The sequence below is a fragment of the Canis lupus genome, chromosome 6, assembly GCF_048164855.1.
Source record: "Canis lupus baileyi chromosome 6, mCanLup2.hap1, whole genome shotgun sequence".
Taxonomy (NCBI): domain Eukaryota; kingdom Metazoa; phylum Chordata; class Mammalia; order Carnivora; family Canidae; genus Canis; species Canis lupus.
Genome location: NC_132843.1, coordinates 70,883,989 through 70,911,654, shown reverse-complemented (window position 1 = coordinate 70,911,654; position 27,666 = coordinate 70,883,989). Strand labels below are relative to the sequence as shown.

General features: G+C 47.6%; 2 protein-coding genes across 6 annotated transcripts in view; one reads left to right on the top strand and one right to left on the bottom strand.

The window, feature by feature from the left end:
• Window positions 1–7,593, top strand: part of PPP2R5A (protein phosphatase 2 regulatory subunit B'alpha) — a 63,394-nt gene extending 55,801 nt beyond the window's left edge. For both annotated transcript variants that reach the window (XM_072831135.1, XM_072831136.1), the window contains exons 9-13: window positions 3,298–3,348; window positions 3,641–3,760; window positions 3,842–3,969; window positions 4,823–4,924; window positions 6,388–7,593. In XM_072831135.1, coding sequence (XP_072687236.1) covers window positions 3,298–3,348; window positions 3,641–3,760; window positions 3,842–3,969; window positions 4,823–4,924; window positions 6,388–6,520 — 534 coding nt within the window. In that variant the 3' untranslated portion in view covers window positions 6,521–7,593. The remainder of the gene's footprint in view (window positions 1–3,297; window positions 3,349–3,640; window positions 3,761–3,841; window positions 3,970–4,822; window positions 4,925–6,387) is intronic.
• Window positions 7,594–9,147: 1,554 nt separating this feature from the next.
• PACC1 (proton activated chloride channel 1) overlaps window positions 9,148–27,666 on the bottom strand; it is a 38,786-nt gene continuing 20,267 nt past the window's right edge. For 2 of the 4 annotated variants that reach the window (XM_072831138.1, XM_072831140.1), the window contains 6 exons: window positions 21,881–22,090; window positions 20,352–20,503; window positions 15,500–15,642; window positions 14,155–14,299; window positions 11,802–11,909; window positions 9,148–10,098 (listed from right to left, as the gene is read on the bottom strand). In XM_072831138.1, the coding sequence (XP_072687239.1) occupies window positions 9,937–10,098; window positions 11,802–11,909; window positions 14,155–14,299; window positions 15,500–15,642; window positions 20,352–20,503; window positions 21,881–22,090 (920 nt within the window). In that variant the 3' untranslated portion in view covers window positions 9,148–9,936. Of the gene's footprint in view, window positions 10,099–11,797; window positions 11,910–14,154; window positions 14,300–15,499; window positions 15,643–20,351; window positions 20,504–21,880; window positions 22,091–27,666 lie in introns of those variants that run through there. The other 2 variants (XM_072831139.1, XM_072831141.1) reach the window with 2 other exon arrangements.

The following is a 27,666-nucleotide window of genomic DNA, read 5'->3' as shown; positions in this document are numbered from 1 at the left end:
ACAGTTTGCAAATAGTTTTTATGCATTTGGAGTTTTTAAATTTGAATATAGTTTTTAATCTTTGCCCTAAACTTAAAAAAAATTATGTAGTGGAATCTAATCTATTCATCATTATGGTTTCTGGCCTTAGTGCCATGTTAAGAAAAAAAAATTTTTTTTTTAAGAGCGAGCTTTGGGGATTGGGTGGAGGGACAGAGGAAGAGGGAGAGAATCTTAAGCTGGCTCCACACCCAGTGCAGAGCCCAGTGTGCTGCTCTATCTCATCCTGAGATCATGACCTGAGCCAAAATCAAGAGTCAGATACTTGACCAACTGAGCCACCAGGTGCCCAGAAAAATCCTTTACTTTTTGAGATTATAAAAATGTTCTCCAGTATCCTATTTTATGGATTTAGTTTTTACCTGTGAAAACTTTATAGGTAGAATATCAGTAATAGTTTCCTAGTGCTACCATGATGAATTACCACAAACTTGGTGTCTTAAAATAACAGAAATTTATTCTCTCAGAGTTCTGAAGGTCAGAAGTCCAAAATCAGTGTGTCAGCAGGGCATCCAGCAGGTGCTCCAGCAGAGATTCCATTCCTTGCTTCTTCCACCTTCTGGTGTCTCCAGTGTTCCTAGCTTATGGCATGGCTCCAGTCTCACACTGCTGCCTCTTCTCTCATGTCCTGTGTGTCTTTTTATAAGGACATGTCACTGGATTTGGGGCCTGTCCATATAGGGCTACCATATAGAGACTACCCAGATAATCCAGGATGATCTCATCCTGAGATCTCAAACTAATTAAATTTCCAAAGATCCATTTCCCAAATAACTCATATTCATGGATTCTAAAGATAAGGACATGGACATATCTTTTTTGGGGCCACCATTTAACCCATTACAGCATTTGAAATTGAAATGTGTGACACAAGTAAAAAATATATTAGTATTTTTGCTGTATAACAAATTATCACAAAATTTAGTGGCTTAAAACAATAAACTATTATTATCTTATTCTGTGAAGCAGGAATCCAGGGATTACTTAGCTGGGTCCTCTGCTTTTAGGGTCTCTCAAAAGGCTGCAGTCAGGGTGTTGGCCCAGGCTGGGGTCTCATAGGAAAGATTATGTGAGGAAGGATCTGCTTCTGAGCACATATGGTTGTTGGCAGAAATCAATTCCTCAAGTGCTGTTGGACTGAGAGCCTCAGGTTCCTAGCTGGCTCTTGGCTAGAGGCCACCCACAGTTCCTAGTCATGTGGGCTTCTCTAGCATAGCAGCTTGCTTTATCAGAGCTTGCAAGATAAGAAGGCTCTAGAGAGTCAGCTAGTAAGCTGGAAGTCACAATCTTTTGTAAACTACTCATGGGAGCTATATTCAGTCTTTTGCCACATTCTGTTGGTTAGAAGCAAGTCACTAGGCCAGCCCAACTTGTGGCAACAGGATTACACAAGTGTGTGAATTCATGAAGTAAGGATCATGGAAGATCATTTTAGGAGTCTGGCTACCAATAGAACTACATTTTTTCTAAGTGGTGGGACAGTAGTCAGATACCACCACTTAACTGGCTAATTCATCTATTTCCCAAGGAATTGAAATGCCACTGTTGTACTAAGCCCCATTTACACGTGAGTGTAGATACTCCTCTATTTCATACCCCCCATTTTAATCAAGTATGCTTTACACCCAGCATGGGGCTTGACCTCATAACCCCAAGATCCAGTCGCATGCTTTTACTGAGCCAGCCAGGCATCCCTATTTCATATCTTTTTGTCAGTTTCTTTGCTAATATCTTCTTGTTTTAGTTGCTGATATCAGTAATGCAGGTTCCATTCCATTAATTTTTCCCCTCCCCCCACAAAAAATTCTTAGTTATTTGCTACATTTATGGATTTTAGAATAAATATTTCTAATTTCAGAAAGGAATTCAGTTGGGGGATCCCTGAGTGGCTCAGTGGGTTTAGCCCCTGCCTTCAGCCTGGGGCATGATCCTGGAGTCCCAGGATCGAGTCCCATGTCAGGCTCCTGCATGGACCTTGCTCCTCCCTCTGCCTGTGTCTCTGCCTCTCTCACTGTCTCATGAATAAATAAATAAAATCTTTAAAAAAAAAAAAAAGTAATTCAGTTGGTATTTGATTGAAATTACATAAAATGTAAGAAAAGTACATGATATTGAATCACGTATTTGAAGTGTTACATGATCAGTAAACATTTCTTGCAAATTTTATTCTTTACATTAGTTTTTATTATGAAATGCATCTTTTATTACTGATACTTTGTTTTATAAAGGTATTGATTTTTACATATTTATCTGGCCACATATTGAACTTTGCTACTGTTAGTAATTTTTCAGGTTTTTTAAATTAGGGGGTATATAGTCATTATATATTTAGACAAATAAGTATAATTTGGTATTGGTATTCCTGTCCAAGATTGTTCATCACATTCTTTTTATCTTACTGGATTGTCTCCTGAACTGTGTTCTTCCCAATTTTAATTTGAACAAGTGTTTATTACTGAACCAGGCTATAAAATATAACTGGACTACAGCTATAGAATAATCTAAAAGGCTATCAAAGATATATTTCTACAAAACTACCTGGCCCTGACAGTTTACAGCCTACTTCCAAGAAATCATTATATAAAATGACTGCTGATTTCTGAGACATCTTCATTCTAGCTTTAAATTTTTATCAGAATATATAGTCAAACATACCGAATAACTGTTCAAAATCTTTTGAGATGATCACACAGTTTTTCCCTTTTAACATAAAGCTGTAATGAGTTGAACTATCCTGGAATTTCTGGAGTAAGGCATAAGGGAGCAAGTAGTTCTGTCAATATACTGTTAATGTTTAACATAATACAAATTTCTGCAACTGGGTTCCACTTAAATTCATAATCCCTTCCTTGTATTTTGGTTATCAAGATGGTGCTAGCTATGAAATAAATTGGGAAGCTTTCTGGTGCCTCAGATGGTTTTAAGTAACAGGAATTCTTTGTGCCTTAGTTTATCCTTACAATAACTTCCTTCCTTCAGCCACACCCCGTCGTCATCATCATAGTTTCCTTTATTTTCTTACAAGTAGCATTTACTATTAAAATTACTTTTGTGTTTAATGTATAATTCCCATTGGTACACAGTAAATATTTGTTGAATTATTAAAAGTGTAAAGCTGAGCAGAAAATCTGGGGATACACTGAGATATTAAATAATACTGATCTACTTCAGAATGATTATTGATATAATCACAATTTTTAAAAATTTCCTGGTATTAGCCAACTTCATTGCTTGTGCTAAACTTTTTCCTTTTTGCAGGTGATCAGAGGGTTGCTGAAATTTTGGCCAAAAACATGCAGTCAGAAAGAGGTAGGTTTTGTTCAATAAAAATGGTATGATTTTTTAAAAATTCTTTCATCTTAGGGCTTAATTATAAACCATGCTTCTTTGAGCTGGCTGTATTGTCTCCACTACAGAGTGTAAGATATGGTCTTTGGGGGGTTAGAAAGGGAGTTGGGGGGATAGCTGAACATTATAGTAAATTGCATATACAACTTCTTGTCCACTATGTAATTTGTAAATTAACTTTCTCCTTTGTAGTTTTCTATGTTAACATCATATAATTTGTCATGTTATGTTTCTTAAAATTTTTTTAACCTAGGTGATGTTTTTAGGAGAAATTGAAGAAATCTTAGATGTCATTGAACCCACACAGTTCAAAAAAATTGAGGAGCCTCTTTTTAAGCAGATATCCAAGTGTGTATCCAGTTCTCATTTTCAGGTATGATATTTTCATGAAGCCATGTTTATACTATTATTCTATTTCCTCTTTTAGTTTTGACATTTCTAAATGTCTTTTTAGGTTGCAGAAAGGGCATTGTACTTCTGGAATAATGAGTATATTCTTAGTTTGATTGAGGAGAACATTGATAAAATTCTGCCAATTATGTTTGGCAGTTTATATAAAATCTCCAAAGAACACTGGAATCCGTAAGTATCTTTTATGTTGATTGTATTATTGTGTTTGTGCTGTTTGTCTTTCGATCTCGTAATTCATACATGAAACCCATACAGATTTGGAGCCTATCCCAAGGTTAACATCATAATTCTATTGTGTATTTGACATACATATAGTTTTATAAAACTGTAAATATATGTATGTTCTTAATTTCTATTTAAAATTGCAAATCTCTCTGAAGGGAGAACTATCTTGTGTGACATTCTGCACCACTGTGTGGTCAGACCCAGTTGGGGAGACCAACCCAGCTCTGGGTTAGTGCTCTCCCAGGGAGAAGTTGAAGTGCTTAGAGTCCTATCAGCAGTGTTCAGATTGTGCAGACTGAACATCCTTATCCTACTTTGTTTTTCTCACAAGTTATGGTAGGTAGTTCCTTTTCATCTTTTAATACTGTTAGCTTGAGAAAGTAGACTGTAGAACAGACAAGAAGGTAACTAACATTTTTTAAGAGCTTAAGCATAAGACAGACATGAATTTTGGAATTAGATAGATGATCTCTATCACCACTGGCTGTGTGACATCTTGCATCTTAGTTATCTCTAAAATGAATTGATGGGAACCCTGGGTGGCGCAGCGGTTTAGCGCCTGCCTTTGGCCCAGGTGGTGATCCTGGAGACCCAGGATCGAATCCCACGTCGGGCTCCCGGTGCATGGAGCCTGCTTCTCCCTCTGCCTGTGTCTCTGCCTCTCTCTCTCTCTCTCTGTGACTATCATAAATAAATAAAAATTAAAAAAAAAAGAAATTAAAATGGATTGAGTCAGCCACCATTTAGGGATGATAATGTTACATTTTCTGTGGCCCAACACTGTTTATTTTCATTTTAGGACCATTGTAGCACTGGTGTACAACGTGCTTAAAACCCTAATGGAAATGAACGGCAAGCTGTTCGATGACCTTACTAGCTCATACAAAGCTGAAAGACAAAGGTATTGGGCATTTTTAATTACCAAGTTATCTATACATTTTAAGTTAGTTGAATGTGATTTAGTCCAATAAGGTAGCTTGCCTAAATTAAAATTATAATGTTTAAGTCAGTTAGAGACTTTCAAATTGTAATACTTAAACTTTTAAGTAATTTCTAAATAAAAAACTTACCCTACCGGTTAGATTATAATTTTAATGTGGATTATAAATCCTGTTTATCTCATTCACAATTTATGCTGGATTTATATAACAATTTCTTATTGTTAGGTATTTATGAAAATTGTTTTTGTTCAGATGGGCTTCCATAGTGAGCCTTACTCTTCAACTGCTCTTTGCACGACAGTTTGGGAGTGTCAGGTTGCCCAAAGTGGTATCTTAAAGTCTGACATAGTTCTTTTTCAGTCAAAGGGAGCTCACATAATATTTTGTTACTTGCAACAATATTTAGAGATGGTAGCATGTAGGAGCATTTACAAACCTGCCTAAGTGATTGCCTCTTTTGGAGAACTTCATATATAACCATCTTAAAAATCACTTCTCATTTATTTCAAACATTAGACGGGTAGTAACCACTGTACCTGAGCCCACCCACCATTTGAGGATAATAGATACCATTTACCTCTAAGAAGCTTATTACCTATTGTTGGGAAAAGCTGGTCTCTCTTGACTAGAAGTTCCTAATCAGGGTTTTCCTGTGGCAAGTAGAATATCTTTAGGGCTATCCTAGTCCATCAATAACTCTAAAAAAAAACATAGGTACCTAGTTTAACCCTTGGGAAGCATAATTATAATCACAAGAAACTTGTGTATTTCACGTCACAAAGAATAATCATAACTGCAAAAATTAGTACCTTTGTCCCCTTAAATGGTATTTAACTACAAAACTGTAAGCCCTTCTTTTGTTTTTATATGTTCATATAGCCGTTCAAAATAGTTTGGTCCAAGTTATTCAGAAGCATTTTCCTTAGAATTAAAATTAAATAGTTGAAACATAAATATTTTGAAATTGTTTTTTTTTAATCAAACTCTAGTTCTTATTTGACATCAAAGATACAGACTGGTTAGTGGCTAGAGAGGTGATTCCGCCAGAAGTGGCTCCAGCCTGACCTCACAGCCACCCTTCGATTTCTGTAAAAGGTGACCATCCTGGCTGTGGTAGCTATGAGAGGGTTAGGTGAGAGTGAGTGTAATAGAGTGTGAATGACAACAGTGGTCATGGATGTAGCAATATGTAGGGGAAAACAAGGTGTAGCTGAGTTGGTACAGGAGACCCATAGACCTAGTAATCACAGGAGAGTGACAGAGCAATTAGGTGCTCCTGGTAATTGGCCTTAAATACTTCAGTAAATGGATTTAAGTGAAATGTGGGCGAACAGTGTGCTCTCCTGCAAACTGCCAAACAGCAAGTTTCTTTAGGTTCTAAATGAAAGGTTTTCTGACTACAAAAATCTTGGTTTATCTACAGAGAGAAAAAGAAGGAATTGGAACGTGAAGAATTATGGAAAAAATTAGAGGAGCTAAAGCTAAAGAAAGCTCTGGAAAAGCAGAACAGTGCTTACAACATGCACAGTATTCTCAGCAATACAAGTGATGAATAAAAAAAAGCCCACCGCCTCTGTTGGATAGGCAGTTTTGTACACTTTTTTGAAATATGTAAAATTATGAAACAAACCTCTCAGTATAATATAATTAAAAAAGGCCAACTTTTTTTCTGGCAACTGTAAATGAAAAATATGGACTAAACATAGCCCTGTGCTATATCATGTCCATAGTATATTGTAACCTTTGTCTAATCATGGATTTATTGTGTCACTTCTGAAGTTTCACAGAAATGAATGAACTTTATCATCTATGATATGAGTGAGATAATTACGGGAGTGGTAATAAGAATTATGACTTGAATTCTTTGATTGTGTTGCACATAGATATAGTAGTCTGCTCTGTATATTTTTCCCTTTTATAATGTGCTTTTCACATTGCTGCAGACCTTAGTTACATCCTAGGAAAAAGAATATTTCCTAAAATAAAACTAAGGTATAATCCTTACCCTCCCCTCTGTTGCTCCCAGAAATACAATGGGGAGAGTTACCTGCCCTAAGCCTTCCTTCCTTCATTAGAGATATTACTGCACTCTGGAATTTGAGCAGAAACTTAAATCTCCAGACTTTCTAAAGCACAAAATATAAATAAAAGCTGGGAAAGTAAACCAAATTCTTTAGATTGTTCCTCATGAATATTCCCCCCTTCATCTGCAACTCCCCAGAGTGATGAGCCCAGACTCCTGGAGGCAGTGCAGGTGAACACTGAGCCTGCCTCTCAGTTCATTCCTCCTCTTCCTCCTGAAGGCTGAAGGCAGGGCCCTTCCAGTCCTCACAACCTGCCCTTCCTCCTGACCCAGGGAAGGAGGCTTTGAGTCCCACAATGTGGTGACGCAGAGCGCTCACTGTCACTGCCTGGCTTTATTTAAAGGAAATGCGGTAGGCTGCCCCTGTAGAGTTCCTGACTGTAGCAAGGTCTTGTATGTTTTCACTTGGTCAAGTATTTCTCACATCTTTTGTTATGAGTACCATTCCAATCTCTTTACTTGCAGTTGTGTGGAAAACTGTTTTGTAATGAAAGATCTTCAATGGGGGATTGAGCAGCATTTAATAAAGTCTATGTTTGTATTTTGCCTACGTGGTCTTTGCTTTCTCCAGCTCTAAGCTGAGGCATCCAGAGGCAGCCTGCTGCCCCTTTAGGTTCATACAAACATACACGTGTGTACGTGGAAAAGACTTCAGGTTATGTGCCAGAGTTGACCACTACGGCCGCAAAGTACATCCGTTTTACAGAATCCCTGCATAAAATTCTAAATTTTAGGATACCCTTTCATCTTCCTGCATGTCTGTGTTCAGAGAATAGTGGTTTAAATTACCTTAAATGTCAGTTTCATTAAAACAGACCCACAATTTATAATAAATAGCGCTTCCCTGGGCGAGGTGTCCAGGGAAATTGTGGCAGAGTCAGAAATTAGACAATATTATAAACTTCCCACTCTTTTGCATTCATGAAAAACTCCAGCCTGGGCCCTGCACAAGATTCCTAGGTCAAGGTAAAAGCAACTCCTTTCACCCACTGGAGCCCCAGGACAAACTCTTCCTTTCGGTTCACAGCTCATATTGTAGCGTCTCAGGTAGCCACCTCATTGTGGCCACCCAGATCAATGTGCCCTTGCCAAACCCCCCACGCTCCCCAGGGCCAGCCAGTGTTCCTGACAGCTGGCAGCAGGCAGGGCAGAGCGAAGGTTAGGTCTGAAGGTCTGTGTAGTGGAAGGTTGTTTCCTTCGCTGAGGAGCAGCCACAGTGGATTCGGACAGGCTGCAGCTGTAGACATTAAAGTTTTTTTCTTCCACAAGCTAAATATGCTCGCTTCCTAACTACCTACTTACTCTCAAGCACATTTCCACACTACGGGAAACACAGTAGGTTTATTATTACTTAAATCTCTAATAAGCTCAAATAAAGCGGTGTGTCATCTTTAGAGATATTTTAACACACAGACACGTGTTTCCAGTATTGTTAAGGGAAGCTCGCCTGGTTTTGCATTTGCTTTACAAGGAAGACCTTACCAGATCTAGCCTCCCATTTGAATGCGCATGCTGCTGTGCACAGCAAAGGAGCAGGGAATATTTCTTTGCACAAGTTTATCTTTAGTAATTCAATCAAATAACTGTGTCTTGCTAGGTTGAACATGAGATAAGAATGCCCACTTGTACCTTTGGGTTTTTCTTTAAATTACCTAAAGCCAGGTTTTAAAATGCAGGACATGTGAGCGAGTCCCCTTTGGAAGCAAAGGGCATGTACATGATTTCAGACTCTGGAGACAACTTTCGTAACCTTCGATGATCTCGTTGCTACCTTGTGAAAAATACTCAGTACTCCTCTCTGTCGAAAGTTGGCTGAAGGCGACTTTGAGGGTCACACCTGAGGGTCCCTTTCTCAGATGGGTGCTTTTGTGAGACAGGAACAGAATTTTTATTTGTGGGACTAGATCCGTCATTGTTCCTATCTGCCATCAATCCCCACTCCCAGCCTGCGCTTCCTTGGACGCAGCCATGACGTACCTCAGGAGTCCAGATCCATCCATCTTGGGAGTCCAAGCTCACATGGCCACTTACTGGGACGTTACAGAATGAAAGTATACTGGTGCCTCCTGGTTTAGCAGATACTCACACTGGCAAACTGACTTTTTGCATGAACCTAACTTTTATTTACCTGTTAACAAAATCATGGGGGTCCACTGGGTAGGCACCTCCTAGGTACACATGTCCCGGTGCTTCTGCAGGTTACTCTCTCTGCAGTCTCACACCTTCATCAACAAATACTCTGGCCCGACAGGAAGGTGGCTAGTCCATCCACAAGAAACCTTAGTACTACTTTCTAGTAGCTTTAAAAATGTCCCACTTGGAATTTAACAAATGAGAAAGCATGTCGGAGGCTGGATATTGTAACTGGCAGATGACGTCTCTGGACCAGGGATTTTGCTCTCGTGTGCAGTGTGCGGAGGCTTCAAAGCATAGCTGCACACCTGCATAGTCAGGATGTGGGGGGGAATCAGTCTCTTCCATCGACCTGAAAACCCTCAGGGGGAAAAAAAAACCTAAGGTAAAACGTAGAGCCTTAATCATCCTGTTAGAGTTGAACTATACACCAAACCAGGTAAGAAGGGCGGCTTCACAAACCTTCAGAACATTTGATAATCCAATTCCGCCTTCCACAGTCCCTATTCACATGTCCAAAAAATGTTCATTAATAATTTAAACACTTAAATAAGGTTTTATGTTATCTGCTGGATCTGTTCCATCGGGCTCTAAACATCCTGTTTTGGGGGCCAGGTCAGAAGCTCTGGTTTCGCAGACCGTTCCTCCCAGCGAGGCCCGTTTCAAGCGAGCACAGCAGTGCTGGCAGCTCCATCGATGCACACAGAAGAGAACTTCCATCACTGCGGACAGTCTTACGGACGCCACAAGGCCGCTTCAGCTTATGTGGTTTGCTGCCTGACCTCTTTTTTTAAGGTACCTCTTCCTAATTTTGATCATCCATTTCACACTCAGTTTGGCAAACTCTGCTGCTTTAAATAACGCCAAGAAGGCCCCACAGAGAAGGGCGATTGTGTTCCAAGGGTTGGCGGTGATGATCTGGAAAACAGCAGCGAACACAAGCTCATCAGCTGGCTTCAACTCTGATTGCTGGGTCCTATCAGCGTTACTGCCAAGGGCCTCCCACCCCCAGGTTACTGGAGCAACACAAAAAACACCTGGGTTCTACGACGGCCCTAACTCCACTTCGTTCTGACTGTATCTTTAGGATACAGAGCTCGAGTCTGAGAAACAAGATACTAACCTCTTCCTCCCATAAAGTCATCCAGGGAAAAAAGTTGTGTTTCTCAAAAAAAAAAGCTCTGCACAAATCAGATGTTCCATACTGAGGTTTAGATTTCTGGCCTAATAATGCCCAGTAAGTGAACTGGATTTGAAACAAATTTCCCCCAAAACCATACCCACTCCGTTGGGTCAGTTCCTCTCGCTTTCTTCCCATCTCACAGTTCCTCAAACTTGCCTCCACCTGGTCCAGCGACAGTCTCACCTCCTGGACTCCTGCCTCCTGGCTGTACCCTCATTCCCCGGCCCGGGGCGCTTTCCTGCTACCGAGCTTACTGATCCTTCCCAGCTCCTTGGAGCACGACTCTGACCACGAAGCCAAAACCCTCTTGACTTTGGCAGAGACATTTAACCCACAAGCTCCTCTGGCAGCCACTTACTGTCTGGAATGCGTCCCTGCACCGCTCCCAATCGTGCTCCCACTAAATGTTAAAACACTTCTAGGCTGAGGTCACGTCGTGGATTTCTGAGTCCCCAGTGTGGTAACCACAGCACTCTTAGGTCATTTAGCAGGGTGACCTTGGACAGTCTCAGTGTCAGGGCTCCCAGATGCTAAATGCTTATTACACCGGCACCCCCGTTCAGGGCCGTGAAGAAGCTAAGTGACCTCAAGGGGAAGGCAGGCCTCTTTTGGGCGGGTGTCGGCCTTTACTCGGCTCGATGGGCACCTCCTACTGAATAATAGCTAAGTGAAAACTGGCTCATCACACGCTTTACGTGTAGAGCTGAAGGCGTTCCTTCTTCCACCCAGAACCCCGTTGGGTAAGCGGCACGTGCCACTGTGTACAGGGCCCTGCCGGCCCACGCTCACGGTGGTGCTCAGAGATCATGGAGCAGCTCGTGTCACAGAGGCCCTCCACGTGTGGGTCTCAGCCAGGAGGGGTGCTTCCCCTATACCACAACCACATTGGGACATTCTGGAATTATCTAAGCGCCCATCCGTGTTAGATCAGGGACTGGCTCTGGTTCCCTGGAATGTTGAGCAAAGCTGTCCCGGCATTCCTCTCCTCCAAGACTGAGTCTGAGAACCTGGCATTCACTGATGCATTGTTAAATTTTTTTATGTACCCTTCTGCTCTGACAACAAATAATAAGGAATATTATCCAACAGAGACTCATTAAAATAGAATGGCTTCCAACAGCCATCATCTAGACAAGCTTAATGCAATCCATGCTTTCTGCTCGGTTCATTGACTCAACATCACTCTGAAGCAAGTACTCTGTACTAAGCACTCTGCCAGACGGCGGATAAACGATGGTGAAGAAAAGATGAAGTCCTCACCTTTGCAGGGCCAGCTGTCTAGTGATGGCAGGGCCAATTAAGCACAAACAACCCAGAACGTGAATGTCACCAATGACAAACTGATTCGTGCCATGAGACAAGACGAGGACAGCCTGCAAGGATGAGTCAAAATACCTCGGGCAGGGAGTCTGCTCTTGTAACGTGCAGTAATACTCACATCTTGGACTTTCTGGATGAAAGGATCTTTCCATTCAAACACCACAAAAAACAACTGGGCACTTTTTTCGGCAGCTGGCCTCTGGTCAATGTAGTTAACCACACTGGTCTAGGTAAGAGAAGAGAAGGGAGGATTACCACCTCTGCCCCTCCCTGCCCTGGGTCACAGGCGGGAGAGGGTAGTTAGAGGATCTTGGACCTTGGTTCTCCCCACACCAGCTTCTGGACGGAGAAAGCCAGACATCTCATAAATAGCATCCTGAAACTGGTACCAGAGCCGAGACTTTACCCTGGTTTCCAGTTCTTTGGGGGCAACGAATAGGATCTGGGATGTACAACAGGTGTTCTGGATTATCACCACAAGGTCCCTTATGTACCTGGACTGGGGATTAAACCATTCTCCACGTGTGATGTTCAGGCATATTCAGAAGTCACAGAAACCTCAAATTTCAAAATACTTATTCTTAAAAGCTGAGTAGTTCAACCCTTCGGGTCTACAGGGACAAAGTGCGACCTCACAGATCCACCCGGCTGAGCATTCCCTGGAAATATTTAGTAGGCGTGCTTGGGAAGATCGGGTTATCAATCACTAGAAGCTCTGCGAGGTGTCACGGAGAGCAGACGGGTGCCAGAGGCCGAAGCCCAGCTCCAGCCGGAGGGCTGGGGCCCCCGCCCCGTCTGAGCCCCACTCTGCCGCTCGCAGATGAAGTGTGAAGTGCCTACACCACCGAGGCGTGGTCGGCATCAATGAAGACAGTACGTACAGAAGGACCTTAAACTTTAGAACATGATATAAAAAACCTTGTAAACTTCATTCAGAAGAGTTCACGCCACCCACCAAAAGACTTCTAATTTAGGCCCTAACGAACAGCACAAACGTTCTAAAATCTATATACGGGTTGGGTTCGCCGGGATTTGGGCCCCCCTGGGTTCCAGTCACGGGGGAGCTGCGGGGAGACCGGGCAGCGCAGGGGGAGCGCGAGTCTCCTCTCCGCCGCTGACGGGCCAGGGCCAGATGGGAAAGTCCTGGGAGTTCCCAGAGGAAAGTGTGGAGCAAAAGTCCGGGACGTGACAGTTCTCCGACAAACTAGGAATACTTTAAGGACCCACTGCCACGGGGGTCACCACATCTTAGGGGATGAGAAAAGGCCTGTCCTCTTGAAGAAAACTGGCTTTAAGCCCTTCCCAAAGGCATCAGATCTGCAGTGGTCCGAGGCCCGGGGACGGGACGGACCCGGACAAGGACGTGGCTTCTGGCCAATGAGACTCTTCGGTGGGAGTCAGTCCTAATCTAACCGCCTTTCCCGATGCTGCCCCTCAGAGTCCAGCCCAATGGAACAACTCCAAGGAAGAGCAGAATTTTCTAGAACAGACTGTCTCCTCACTGCCTCAGCAGGCACCCAGCCACCAATACGTGGGATGGCTGGCTCTGGGCGTGGATGGGGGCAGGGGGCAGCCACGCCAGGGTGGAAGTTCCAAAGGTGGGGGTGCGGCCTTGCTTTCGGGGGTGACTGACAAACAGCCCTCTCCCTCCATCCCCACCACCAGGCCTCTGCCCAGGTCCCCTCCCATCTCCGGCTGGTACCGTGGCTAGAAACCCCTCACACATCTTGGGGCTCCAGGCCGGTGGGCTGAAAGCCCTCACATTTCCCACTGGTAACACACTTTGGGCACATACCCAACATATCGTGACTTTCTTAGAAGTGATGTAACGTCACTCTTACTGTTCTGTTACACACTTTTCAAAGTATTCAGAAATAGGAAAAGGAGGAGATAAAGAAATTAACACAAAAAGAAAGCTAGTGGGCAGCCTGGGTGGCTCAGCGGTTAGCACCGCCTTCAGTCCGGGGTGTGATCCTGGAGACCCGGGATCGAGTCCCACATCGGGCTCCCTGCATGGAGCCTGCTTCTCCCTCTGCCTGTGTCTCTGCCTCCCTCTCTCTCTGTCTCTCAAAAATAAATAAAATCTTTAAAAAAAAAAGGAAGCAAGCTAGTATTTGCCCCAAGCATCTCAGTGGATCCTCCTGTGCACAGCACTCCAGAGGCCCCGTACCTGGTCTCTCTTCCCTGCAAATCACCGATCTTCCATGCGGCCTCTGAAGGCCAAGGTCATGGGCTGTGGGGGGCAAGTCACCTGCTCCTTGAAGTGGGGCGTCTCTGTTTGGCCCACATGTTTGCTGAGGACCGACGGTGGCCCAGGGAAGGGGCTGCAGAACACGTCTCCCCCCAGGCACGGGGCCCCTGCTCACTGTGAAGACTGCCCAACGCTCATCTCTTCTGCACAGCTTCTCTCCCTGCCCCCGGGGCCAAGGGTGCAAGGGGCCGGCCGGGAGCGCAAACCCAGCGCCACCTACCTCCTGCCGGAACTCCACCGCTTCCCGCCCGTCCTCCTCCTTGGTCTTCACCAGGGACATCTTGACCCAGGTGCGGAAGCCCCCGGAGAACTTCCAGCTGGAGTAGGCGCTCTCACAGGCCTGCATGAAGCCCACCCTGTCTGGGCTTGGAACACAAAGAAAGGGCCACGTGAGGCCTGACGGCAGGATTCAAACTCCAGCCCCTGCTTGCAGCTGGTTGCTTGGCTGGCACCGCCAGGGTGCTGCCCACTTCCTGCTTCCTTTCCAGGCTCTGCTTCTTGGTTTTCATACGGAGGGAGAGTTGTCACCCACCTGGAGGGTGGGGGAGTCCCTCCTCCCAGAGCGCTGGCCCCGTGCCTGCGGGTGCGTCGGCCAGCCTCACGACTCTGACCTCAGGGGCCCCGAGGAGCCTCACCGGCCTGCCAGCCTCCTCTGGGAGGCCCAGTAGGGGACCACACGGACACCCGTGGCATCGGCCCAGCCAGCACCTCCCCCAGGGGGATCTGGGCGTCACACAGAGCAGAAGAGACCACAGCAGAGGCTGCAAGCTCTGAAACGGAAGGATGGAGCAGTGGGATGTGAGCCAAGGGGAGGTGGTCCTTGGCCACAGCCAGGGAAACGGCCCCTCCGCCGTGGTGACGGCCACCCGCCTTCCCTTAAATGGAGCCCTGGGCTCTGAGGGACCTGAGGCAGGCGGGCTCGGGGAACATGCAGAGAACGCTCCCAGTCCCAAGGAGCACTTGGCCCCAGAGAGGGCACCAGAGTGTCCCCCAGGCAGACAGGCACTTTTATCCCCATATTAAACACACTCGACAGGGATCCCTGGGTGGCTCAGCAGTTTAGCACCGCCTTCGGCCCACGGCGTGATCCTGGAGACCCGGGATCGAGTCCCACGTCGGGCTCCCTGCATGGAGCCTGCTTCTCCCTCTGCCTGTGTCTCTGCCTCTCTCTCTGTCCCTCTCTCTCTGTGTCTCTCAGGAATAAATGGGTAAAAATCTTTTTTAAAAAATAAATAAAATTTTTTTAAAAGATAAATGAATAAAAACATGCAACAAACCCACACTGAGCCCACACTGCCCCTGACACTGCAGGGAAGACCTGGCCGGAACTCAGGGGGCTCACAAGGTCCCAGCAGCGACAGGACCAAGCCTCTCTGCCTGTGGGTCCCAACACTCGCCACCCAGATCTGCTTCGCTTTGTGAAGCCAGGTTTCCCGGGGCAGCTGAGCTCCGGGTCAGTCCCCGGGCTCGGGGGTCACCGCCGCCCCAGGCCCTGCCCCGCCCCGGGATGCACGAGCTGGGACGGGACTGCGCACGGCAGGCCCGCTGTGGACTTGAAAGGCCACCTGTGCAGGAACTCCTGGAAAGACGAGAAGAGGAGGTAATCGATGGCACTGAAGTCCTCGCTACTCTCATTCAGGCGGAACTGGAGGAAGACCAGCTCCCGCTTCTTCACTTCCCGGGGCCCCTGCACAATCAGGGCGGATTTCTGCAGAGACAAAGGCCAGAATTAGCCCTGGGGGAGCCCAGGGTGCTGTGCTCCTGCCCCCCCACCCCTCCACCCCAACCTTTGTGAGACTCCCTCCCACCTCAGACACGGAGTATGAGTGGAAAGCTGCTCGCCCCGCAGACCCCAGATGAGCACAGGCCACCCCCACCACCCCCTGCTCTCTTCTGCTCACCTCTCCAGCTCACCAGAGCTGAGAGCCACTGGCCTCCGTCCACTTTTCTCAGTGGCTCCCTGCACTAGGGGGCCCTTTACTTAGGATGCTGCTGGCTCAGTCGGTTGAGCATCTGAATCTTGATCTCAGGGTTGTGAGATCGAGCCCCAAAATCAGGCTCCCTTTCTGTTTGACTTACTCTTTCTTTCTTTCTTTCGTAAATAAATAAATAAATAAATACAAACAAAGGATGTCAGCTTACATCCATTGCACATACAAATGTTCTCTTCCAGTCTGTCGCTTTTCCATTAACTTTGCTTCTAATGCCAGTTGTTACATGAAGCTTTAAATTTGATATAGTAGTATCTGTAGATCTTTTTCTGTGTAGCTTCTGGGTTTTGCTTGCCAAGGAAAACCAATATGACATCAATGTTCTGTATCTCTTTTTTTTTTTTTTTTTTTTTTTTTTTGAGAGAGAGTGCATGTGTGCCCTTGAGAGAGTGTGGTGGGGGGTAGAGGGAGAGATTCCCAAGGGGGCTCCCCACTGAGCCCCACCCCAAGACCCTGAGATCATGACCTGAGCTGAAACCAAGAGTCTGACACTTTTAATCGACTGAGCCACCCGGGTGCCCCTCTCTCCTATATTTCTTTGTAACACTTAAACTTTTTTACCTTCAGATGCTTTATATGCCCCGCTTTCAGTTTTATATCTGGTGTGAAATAGGGATCTACCTTCCACTCCCCAGACAACAAACAGACGAGGGTTTGATCCCCGTGGATTTACACTGTCCCACCATGTGTCCCGGCAAGTCCCCTTCACGGCACCGCTCCCCGTCCCCAAACCCGGCGGGGTGATAATATTGTACATGTGCTTTTCTAAACGTACTTTTAAAAAACTAGATTGTTAAATTCCATGAAAAAACCAACTGGGACTTTTAACTGATGAGACTGGATTTAGACATTAATTTGGGAAAAAAAATCTTTACATCAATAACTTTTATAAATGCTCTGCGGGTATTTGAAAAGGCACAAAGTGCTACCCACACACTCACTCTACACTTGCGAACTGTGCTGTTCACTTTTTATCCTTTGTCCTTTGTGTCTATTTCATCTGTGGACGTGGGAGAGAAAAGTGCGAATTTAGTCACCCTTTAAGGCAACAGGTATTTTTTATTTCTAACAGGTTCTGCCTAAAATATACTAATGGAATGCTGTTTTGCACATCAAGAGTTCTGACTGTTAAATCATAGTGGAGAGTCCTAGCTTCTTCGCTCCGTCTCACACGCCCCTCCTGTACCCCTGCGCCCGGTACAGTCTAACGCCGCCCCTCACTTTTCCTGCCGCGTGTTTGTTGCATTTTCCCGAGAGATCTCTGTCCATTTTACTGTCCACCTTTCCGTGACAGGTCAAGCGGCCGAGGATGCTAACTGTTCCCACTTCCTCCCAGGGAACTAGAACCACTTCCCCAATCCCAAGTTTCCCCAGAACGGCCACCCCACTGGAGCCTCATTTCTGCTCCAGCTGCGGCCACGTGAGGAGGTTCCTGGAACGTGCACCGGGCCCCTCACACAGGGCACCCTCCCGGGGCGGGCCCTGGGACCACACCCTGGGGACGGCAGTGACAGGGGCCGTCGCTGACCACCTGCCCCCGGTGCCCACCGCCCACACGCCCGGAAACACGCTGCCCTCTGGTCTCAGCCGCTGTGTCTGTTCTGGGCTTTTCTGCACAGCAGCTCGGCCCATTCTCTGCCCAACACACGAGCTGTTTTCTGGAACTGGAACATTCCGGGAACAAAGTGAGAGAGGCAAGGGCTTAACATCTGGACCCTGGGAGTGCGGCCTGCGGTGGGGACGGGACAGGTCCCACAGGCTGGGAGGGCGGCGGCCTGAGCTGTGGCAGAGCATGCTACCTGATGAGGGCACGACAGGGGCGGGGAGACCTGGAGGCTGGCAGAGCAGAAGCGGAGGCCCTGCTGGGCAGCTCCATGCGGCCGCACCCACTGCCAAGGGCCTGGGGCCTACCTACCACCGAGGCGCCTACCGGAGCAGGACAGCGGCAAGCCAACCTCCAAGTCCGGGCAGTGGGGCTGGAAATGCTGGAAATGGGGATCGAGGTGGGGGGGTGTATTTTCTTGCGTCCACTCCAGGCTCAGCCACGGAGGACCTCCACCAGGCACAACCTGCCAGCAGCCACAGCCAGGGGCCACGGCGGGCACAGGCACCTCCAGCAAGGTGTTCCCTGGGTGCCTACAGGGGCAGGACCTGCCCAGGCTGCCCCCAGCAGCCTCACTGGGGGGGGGGCACTCCCCCCCCATCCCCGCTGGAGCTCTCCTGTGCTTCCCTGCCCCTCCCACTCTTCCACGGCCATGGGCTTGGGGGCGCCTGGCACCCAGAGAGGACAGGACTCCTCCCAGTTCATGGCTGCAGAGACCAACCATCACCCCGAGCTGGAGGCGGGAACTGCCTTCAATGTAGTTCTCAAAGGAACAACTCTCCTTTTGTGCCCTTATTTCAGGGCTGTTTGTAGTATTTATTGAAATGACATCCCAAGGGCGCAGCCGGGGTGGCTCAGCCACTTAGCATCGCCTTCAGCCCAGGGCCTGATCCTGGAGACCCAGGATCGAGTCCCACGTCGGGCTCCCTGCATGGAGCCTGCTTCTCCCTCTGCCTGTGTCTCTGCCTCTCTGTCTCTCATGGATAAATAAATAAAAACTTAAAAAAAAAAAAAAGTCCAAGTGGCGCAAAGGGGCCTGGATTGAAGGTCAGGGGCTCGGGGGCAGCGCGGCTCAGCTGCGGCACCAGGAGAGGGGTCCCCAGAGAGCCCGCACACAGCCGGGGCCCAGCTACGTGTCCCAGGGCAGCCAGCAGGAGCCAGGACCCCACTCGGTGCTTCTAGGCTCCGTCCGCTCTTCCTTACACTCTAAAATCTCCTTTCCTCTTCATTTACACCAGCACCCGGCCCCCTGTTCCGGAGGCCGTCCGTCCGTCCGTCCGGTCCTCTCCGTCGATGCTGCTGGCTTCACGTGCAAGTGTCTAGCCAGCCTTCATTCCCCATTCCCACTGCTGGCAGCCGGGCCGGGGTGCCCAGCCTGGGTGTGGGGTGCCGGTGCCCCCCCAGCGGTTCGCGCTTGGCCTGCGCTCGCCTGGGGCTGACGGGCCTTGGCAGCAGGCAGGGACCCCCAGCAGGTGTTCCTCTTCTGGGAAGAGATTCCCCCCAGCACCTGTCGCCCGCTCCGCCACGGAGGCCCTGGGCCAAGGCCTGCTCCGTCTCCCTCTGCTGCCCCAGCGCCCAGGCAGGGCCCTCCTTGGGCTACACAGAGAATGTTCTTACCCAGACGCCAACGCTCTCCCTGGCAGCTCTGGGTGCCCTGTGAGGGCAGGAAGCACAGCAGGTCCCACCATGAGGCGGTCTGGTGACAACTGTCCGGTGATGACGGCCCTGCGCAGCGCCCTGCCCTCTGAGCGCGCCGACACGGAGCTGGGAGCCGCAAGGAAGGCTTTCGCCTCTACCAAAGCGTCACCTGCGCCTGTTTTAGGGCGTGGGATTTCTCTGCTCTGTTTGCTCGGTCCACCCGACCCGATTTACAGCTCACACCAGTTCAAAGTATCTCATCCAGTCGCAGAACCTGTGGTGGCTTTGTGGGGCGTCCCGGCAGCCTTATTTTACTCTAGTTGCTGCAGGAGAGGAATCATTTCAGCCAGATCTCAGGAGGAAGCCTCGAACGCACATCAACAGAACCATCTCGGCGGGACTCTCGACCTCAGACCCACCCCAGGAGCACGCGTGGCTGCACACCAGCCGTTACTCTGTCCGCAGCTCCGCCTCCTGCCGCTCCTGGGGGGCACCTGACCCTGCGGACACTGTGCACAGACACACGGCAGCACGCGGCCTCCTCCACCGGGACACCCTTCCTTCCTCTCTTTAATCCGGAAAACCTTTACTCAGCCCCATTCGATCCTTTCTGAAACAAGGATATGGGGTGCAAGAGAGAAGGTGTAAATAAATATAAAATTCCTTTCCTGCCTTCAAAACCCTGTGCAGGTGCCACCATGGCTGGGGACCCTTGTTCCCAGACGGGATTCTTTATGTTGGCATATTTATTTCAAAACACAGATTCTCAGATCCCCCTCCTGCCTGGCCCATCCCCAGGAGGAATGATTCGGTTGGCCCATGTGGAACCTGGAAAGCTTTATTTTGCAAACCTACCCTGGCAGTTCTGTTGGGCACTCGGGTATAGGACTCGCTTAACTACGTCACACTGGCCTCATGCTGCGGCCCTTCGTCCGTCCATCAAGGACAGCCTCTAACCACACTGTCAGGAATCCCTGAGGATCACTCAGAAAATGCTGAAGCCTTCACAGCCCTTCCTGGTGCAGGTCAGCCAGCCATGGCCATGACTCCACACGGGACAGGCTCACAAAAGGGAGTGAGTCACCCCGTGGCAGGAAGAAGACTGGGGCCCACGGGCCATGGCGCTGCCACGGGGCACAGGGTGGCACAGGGCGGCACAGGGTGGCACAGGGCAACGGGAGTTACCAGGGTCTGGTTGGAGAACGGGTCCGGGTAGTTGATCCTCTGGGTGGTGCAGTTCATGTCGCCCGGCTGGCCAGGGCTCCTCAGGGGTGGAATGACCTCGTAATGGTGCTTGCAGCTGAGCAACTGGGCCTGACCTGGGTACAGAGCAATCCCTCAGGGGCACAAAGGGAGGAAAGGGAGTGTCAGAGTCACGGTCCCTGATCGCACCCCTCAAATTACATCACACGCTCTTTTCACACCCACCAACAACCCAAGTTCAAGACTCCCTACTCTAACGATAGACATAATCCCTTTCCCAGAAGGCCCCTCTCCTGGCTTGCGGTGCAGCCTCCCTGGTGCCTGCATCAAACCCCACCCTCCTTCGCAGTCCTGCTCGGCACACCCGAGGGTGCCTCAGTGACTGAACCTGGCAGCGCCAGCCCACTGGCACCACCGCCCACCTGCGGATTCACTGGGAGAGGCCCTCACTGTGGCACTGCCCACATCTCACCTTGCCTCTCACCTCCTGCTCTGATCAGGGGCCCCAGGTGTGCAAGTCACACCCCAACGGTCCCTCCCTTCCCCCACCCCCGGCACCTCATTCAAGGTTCTACTGATGGCACCTGTCCAACCTCCGTGGCAGAAACAGGTGATAGCAGCAGTGGCACCAGGCACAGGCACAGCTCAGAGAGGCCCAGAGATCAGAAAGAGAAAGTAAAACCCACAGATAAAGGGACCAGAGCAGACACACAGAGAAGAGGGACAAACACCAGATAGGCCAAGATGGGCGAGGAAGCTGCAGGCAGCACCCTTTCCAGAAGCCCAGGCAAAAGGCACCTGGGCCTCTGGCTTTGCCCTGTGGGCAGGCCATGCAGAGGGAGACTCAGGCCCCCTGTGGGCAGAGCCCGTGCACACAGCAGGAGGGCACAGCCGGAGCCCTCAGAGCCCAGGCCTGCTGGTTCTCGCCCACACTTCCAGAGCCCAGTGCCAGCCTCACTGCCCTGAAGCAGACACTACACCCTACAGCAGAGATGACCGCCTCCTCAGGGACTGGCCTCCCACTGGGCCAGGAAAGGTAGGGAGCCCCCTACCCCTAGGGAGGGCCCCAACACCTCTGATTGGCTTTACCTCCCCTGCCACACCTTCACTCTCACTGCTCCTCATCACCGGCCTCTAGCTCTGGGCAGGCTAGACACGTCTCTGCAGAGATGCCCTCTGTCTCCCTATGCTCACCTTTTCTCCTGCTGATCCGCCTTCCAGAAAAACTCTCCCCTCATCTATCAAAGCCCAGCTCACATCCTACGTCTGAGCAAAGCCTTCCCTGCCCACCCCAGTTATGCAGTGACCAGGCCCCGTCTGCCCCTCTGCCGGGCACAGGACACTCTCTGCTGGGTACAGACAGCAGCTCCCCGGGTGTAGACTCTACACCTAGACTGTGCTCGGGGTCCTCTGCCTCTGAGGTGCCCAGCACAGTGAGGGAGGACAACGGGGCTCGTTGGTAAGCCGACGCCCAGACCTGGGCCCCGACGCCCGTCCGGCGCAGGCTCTACCTGGGGCGTCATAGCGATCCACCTCCTTGTAAGACACCGACATGACAGGGTGCTTGAGCTTCTCACGGAAGTCGGTGATGGTCTGGTAGACCAGGAAGACGGCCACCGCCATGAGCAGCAGGTAGATGAAGATGAGCAGGACCGAGAAGACGTTCTTCAGGCAGGCCTTGCTGAAGCGGAGGCTGCTGGAGGCGGACTCGCTGTCCAGGCCTGAACGACAGCATCACACGGGTGACCTCCAGGCCCTCCACCTGCTTTACCGAGGAGGCGAGGCCACCCGCACGCCCCACCTTCCCACCTCAGCCCCCTCCCCCAAACCCTAAGGCATGGTGGGGTCGACTTGCACTGTGCACTTCCTGTGCCAGAAAGGGGGCTCCAAGTGCAAGGAGACAGTTACTCTCTTTAAGAACCTCCCAACTGGAAGACAGAGTTCCAGTCCAAGAAGGAAACCAGCCCCAACCTACTTTTCTGGCCTGGTCCCTTCCCATCCCGCTCCTCCGGCCCCTCCTGCTCCAGCTGTGCAGAAGGACCTTGTGTGTGTGTCCCCACCCCCCCACTGCGTGCAGATCCTCCCTCAGCCCTGGGCCCCTCCCAGGGCCCCTCCACATCTGCCATCCCCATGCTTGGCCTGAAGCACTCTTCTTCCCCAGCTGACTTCTGACTCATACTGCGGCTCTGGTCTAGAAAGGCCTTTCCTCAGGAAGCCTTCCCTGACCCATAAACTGAAGCCAAGCAGAGGGGCCTCGAGAGAAACCAAACCTGCCAACACCTTGATCTCGGATTCCCAGTCTCCAGAACTGAGGAAAAAAAAAATTCTGGTGTTTAGGCCACCCAACCTGGGGTACTTCGGTAGGGCTCCCCCAAGCCTGAGACATTCCCATGGGCTCCCTGCACTGTCTCTGTTCCTTGCTGAAACTGGCGCTCCCCAGGGGAAGAGCTCTGTTCCCTCCACAGCGGCTACGCCCAAGGCTGAGGAGACATGCGAGTTTAAGTTCAAAAAGGTAGGGGATCCCTGGGTGGCTCGGTGGTTTAGTGCCTGCCTTTGGCCCAGGGCGCGATCCTGGAGTCCCGGGATCGAGTCCCGCGTCGGGCTCCTGGCATGGAGCCTGCTTCTCCCTCTCCCTGTGTCTCTGCCTCTCTCTCTATGTCTATCATAAATAATAAATAAATAAATATAAAAAACAAAAAAAAGGTACACGCTCGGCTTCTGGCTTCCAACAACGACCTTTCTACAGACAACAATTACAGAATTAAGACAAAAGCCTTAAAAATCATGTGAAGGCACTGGAGAATGACCAAAAACAGGCAGAAAGGAGAAGCATCCATCTTTGAAGGAAAAAAAACTTCACCTGATCAGATTTATAAATTTGCATGTTTTGCCTGAGGGCGCTCACCATCCCCATGAGGCAGAGCAGTCAGAGTTAAGGGGAACCTTGAAAGGGATTGGGAAGGTGAACCTGCAAATCTGCAAATAAAATAGGTTTAAATTCTTGGCTGGAGACACCAGAGGACCCAAGAAAAAAAGCAGCAGCTGGAAACTAGAAGAAGCGAGAGGATATTTCAGCTGCTGCTAATACAGGGAGCCTAGGAGTTTGGAACTTGAGTCTCATAACATTAACTACCTGCTAAGACAAAAATCCTTCAAAGGCTTGTAACAGAATCCAGAATCTCCATAATGTACAGTATCATGTCTAGTGTTAAATCAGAAATCACTAGGCATGCAAAGAAACAAGAAAACGTGACCCAGGTATGCCTGGGTGGCTCAGTTGGTTGGGTGTCTACCTTTGGCTCAAGTCATGATCCCAGGATGCTGGGATGGAGTCCCACACTGGGCTCTCTGCTCAGCGGGAAGTCTGCTTCTCCCTCTGCCTGCTACCCTGCCTACTTGTGCCCTCTCTAATAAATAAATAAAATTAAAAAAAAAAAAAAGAAAGAAAAGAAAAACGTGACCCATACTCAAGGAAAAAAGTAGTCTATAGAAAACCAAAGCCAAGATTACTCAGATGTTGCAATCAGCAGACAGGAACTTCATAGCACTTGAATGAGCTAAAGAAAAATATATAGATACGGAACAGACAAAGGGAAAATAGAGAAATGGAAATTACAAAAAAGAACCAGGGACACCTGGGTGGCTCAATCAATTAAGCATCTACTTTTGGCTCAGGTCATGATCTCAGGGTCCTGGGATCAAGCCCCAAGTTGCACTCCCTGCTCAGTGGGGAGCCTGCTTCTCTGTCTTCCACTGCCCACCCCCACTCATACTCATTCTTGCTCTTTCTCAAATCAATACATTTTTTTTTTTAAAAAAAAAAGGACCAAATGGAAATTCTAAAGCTGGAAAGCAAATGAAATGAAAAATGCACTGTACTGTCTTAATAGCAAAAGAAGCCAGAAAAAAGAGTCAGTGTATTTGAAGTTAAATGAACAGAAATTAACCAATTTGAAAAAAATAAACAAAACTGGAGGAAAAAATGAACTAGATAACTGTGCAACAATATCCAGCAGTCTAACAACATGTAACTGAAGAGAGAAAATGGGTCAAGAAGAGTATTTGAAAAAATCATGGCCCAAACATCCCAAAACTAGAGGAAAAAAACATCAATTTGCAGATCCCAGAATCTCAATACATGCCAAGCGGAATAAATAAGAAACCACTTCTAGGCAATCATTGTCTAACTGCAAAAGCAAAGTTAAGAGAAAAAAAAATCTTGAAAGCAGGGCAGCCGGGATGGCTCAGTGGTTTAGCGCCGCCTTCAGTCCAGGGCATGATCCTGGAGTCCTGGGATCAAGTCCCATATCGGGCTCCCTGCATGGAGCCTGCTTCTCCCTCTGCCTGTGTCTCTGCCTCTCACTCTCTTCCTTGTTTCTCATGAATAAATAAATACAAATATTTTTTAAATAAAATAAATAAAATCTTGAAAGCAGCTAGAAAAAAAAAGACATTATATGCATGATATTATATCTAACGATAAGTAACTTTTGATCAGAAATGATGGAGGCCAAAAGGCAATGGAACATCTTTAAAGGGCTGGAAGAAAAAAAAATTGTCAACCCTGAATTAAAGTCCAGCAAAACTTAACCTTCAAAAAATGAAGGTGAAATAAAGATATTTTCAAACAGGGCAGCCCAGGTGACTCAGTGGTTTAGCGCTGCCTTCGGCCCAGGGTGTGTTCCTGGAGACCCAGGTTCAAATCCCACACTGGGCTCCCTACATGGAGCCTGCTTCTTCCTCTGCCTGTGTCTCTGCCTCTCTCTCTCTCTCTCTCTATGTCTCTCATGAATAAATAAATAAAATCTTTAAAAAAAAAAAAAAAGATATTTTCAAACATAAAAGCTGAGAGAATTCATTGCCAATAGATCTGCACCACAATTCTCACTAAAGAAATTCTGAAAGCCAAAGGGAACTAACACTAGATAATAACTCTCAAACGTACAGGAAGGAATAAAGATCACTGAAATGCTAAACAGGTGGGTATATATAAAAAGCTATGTCTTTTTAAAACATAAGACTTTCTAAAGCAAAAATTATATAACAATATGATATGGTTTATAACTTCCAGGAATGAAGAATGGAGAAACAAAAAATACATGCAACGAAGAGAAACCAGCAGAATGGTAGAACCAAATCCAGCCATATCAATAATTCCATTAAATGTAAAGACACTGGGACCCTGGGTGGCTCAGCAGTTAAGCGTCTGCCTTCGGCTCAGGGAGTGATCCTAGAGTCCTGGGATTGAGTCCCACATCAGGCTCCCTGCATGGAGCCTGCTTCTCCCTCTGCCTGTGTCTCCGCCTGTCTCTCTGTGTGTCTCTCATGAATAAGTAAGTAAAATCTTAAAAAAAAAAAAAAAGTACAATCTCTATAAATAAATAAATAAATAGATAGATAGATAGATAGATAAATAAATAAATAAATAAATAAATAAATAAATAAAATGTAAAGAGACTAGAGGAGGGGCCAAGATGGCAACATAGGAAAACCTTGAACACATGTCCTCCCATGGTCATGCCAATTCCACACCCACATATAGAGCAATTCCTCCTGAAGAACTAATGGCTGATCGAATAGCTTTTGCACAACAAAAGAAGAGGAACCAACAGAGAAGGGCACAAAAGATGGGAACACAGTAACAACAGACACCCTTCCCCTGACACTGCAGACTGTAGTAGAGGGGGACCACACTGCAGAACCTTTGTGCAGATTTACCTGCCCTGGGGCACACACACAAAAAAAGCTATGGTTTAAAATGTTTAAAAAAATAACCCTACAGCATCTGACAAATGGTGGGGAAATTGCTAGAATCTTCTCTGGGGTCAGAGGTACTGGTGAGCACCACTGTTTACATTTCCCTTCCACCTTGGTAGCACAGATAAGAGCAGAGGCTGGATGCTCTAGCCTGTCTACTACCTCAGTGAGACTTGGATCCCTAGCCCACACCAGCTCTAGCCATATTCCCAAGGTGCCCCCCAGCCACATCTACCCAAGCACCAGCTGACCCACCAAGATGGCCCCTGCAGAGAACACCTAGGGACCCCTAACTGGCACCCACTACAGCTTCAGTCAGCCAACCAAAGCTGCCAGGCACACACAGTCTATGCAGGTAAGTTCCTACACAAGGCTACTCTTTCAAAACAGGAGAGGTAGCTCTTTCACCTAATTCATAGAAACAAACACAGAAAGTCAAACAAAATGAGGAGGCATATAAACATGCTCCAAACAAAAGAACAAGACAAACCTTCAGAAAAAGAACTAAACAAAGACAGAGATAAACAACCTACCTGATAATAGTCATAAAGAGACTGACCAGGCTTAAAAGAAGAGTGGAGGAACTCAGAAATTCAACAAAGAGATAGGAAATATAAAAAGAACCAGCCAGAGTTGAAGAATATAGTAACTGAAATGAAAATACAGGAGAGGACATCAACAATAGATTAGCAGATGCAGAACGGATCAGCAATCTGGAAGAAAGAATAATGGAAAGTACCCACTGAACAGCAAAAAGAAAAAAATGTATGGACAGATTATCAACAGATGAATGAATAAAGAAGATGTGGTATATATATACAATGGAATACTATTCAGCCATCAAAAAATGAAATCTTGCCATGTGCAACAATGTGGATGGAACTAGAGGATATTACACTAAGTGAAATAAGTCAGAGAAAGACAATTATCATGTGATCTCGCTCATGGAATTTAAGAAACAACAGAGGATCATAGGCTAAGGAAGGGGAAAATAAAAAGACGAAATCAGAGCAGGAGACAAACCATAAGAGACTCTTAATCATAAGAAACAAACTGAGGATCACTGGAGGGGAGGAAGGTGGAGGGATAGGGTAACTGGGTGATGGGCATTAAGGAGGGAATGTGATGTAATGAGCACTGGGAATTATAGAAGACTGATAAATCGCTGAACTCTACCTCTGAAATGAATAATACCTTAAATGTTAATTAACTGAATTTAATTTAAAAAAATGGGATATAGCTGTCATAATATTAAAAATCTTAATTGAGGGCAGCCCCCGTGGCTCAGTGGTTTAGCTCCACTTTCAGCCCAGGGCCTGATCCTGGAGACCCAGGATCAAGTCCCATGTCGGGCTCCCTGCATGGAGCCTGCTTCTCCCTCTGCCTGTGTCTCTGCCTCTGTGTGTGTGTGTGTGTGTCTATCATGAATAAATAAATAAATTTTTTTAAAAAATCTTAATTGAAAAAAAAAAGAAAATAGATCCTGTAATGGATCTCTGAGATAACATCAAGTATATTAACATTTGCATTATGAGGGTCC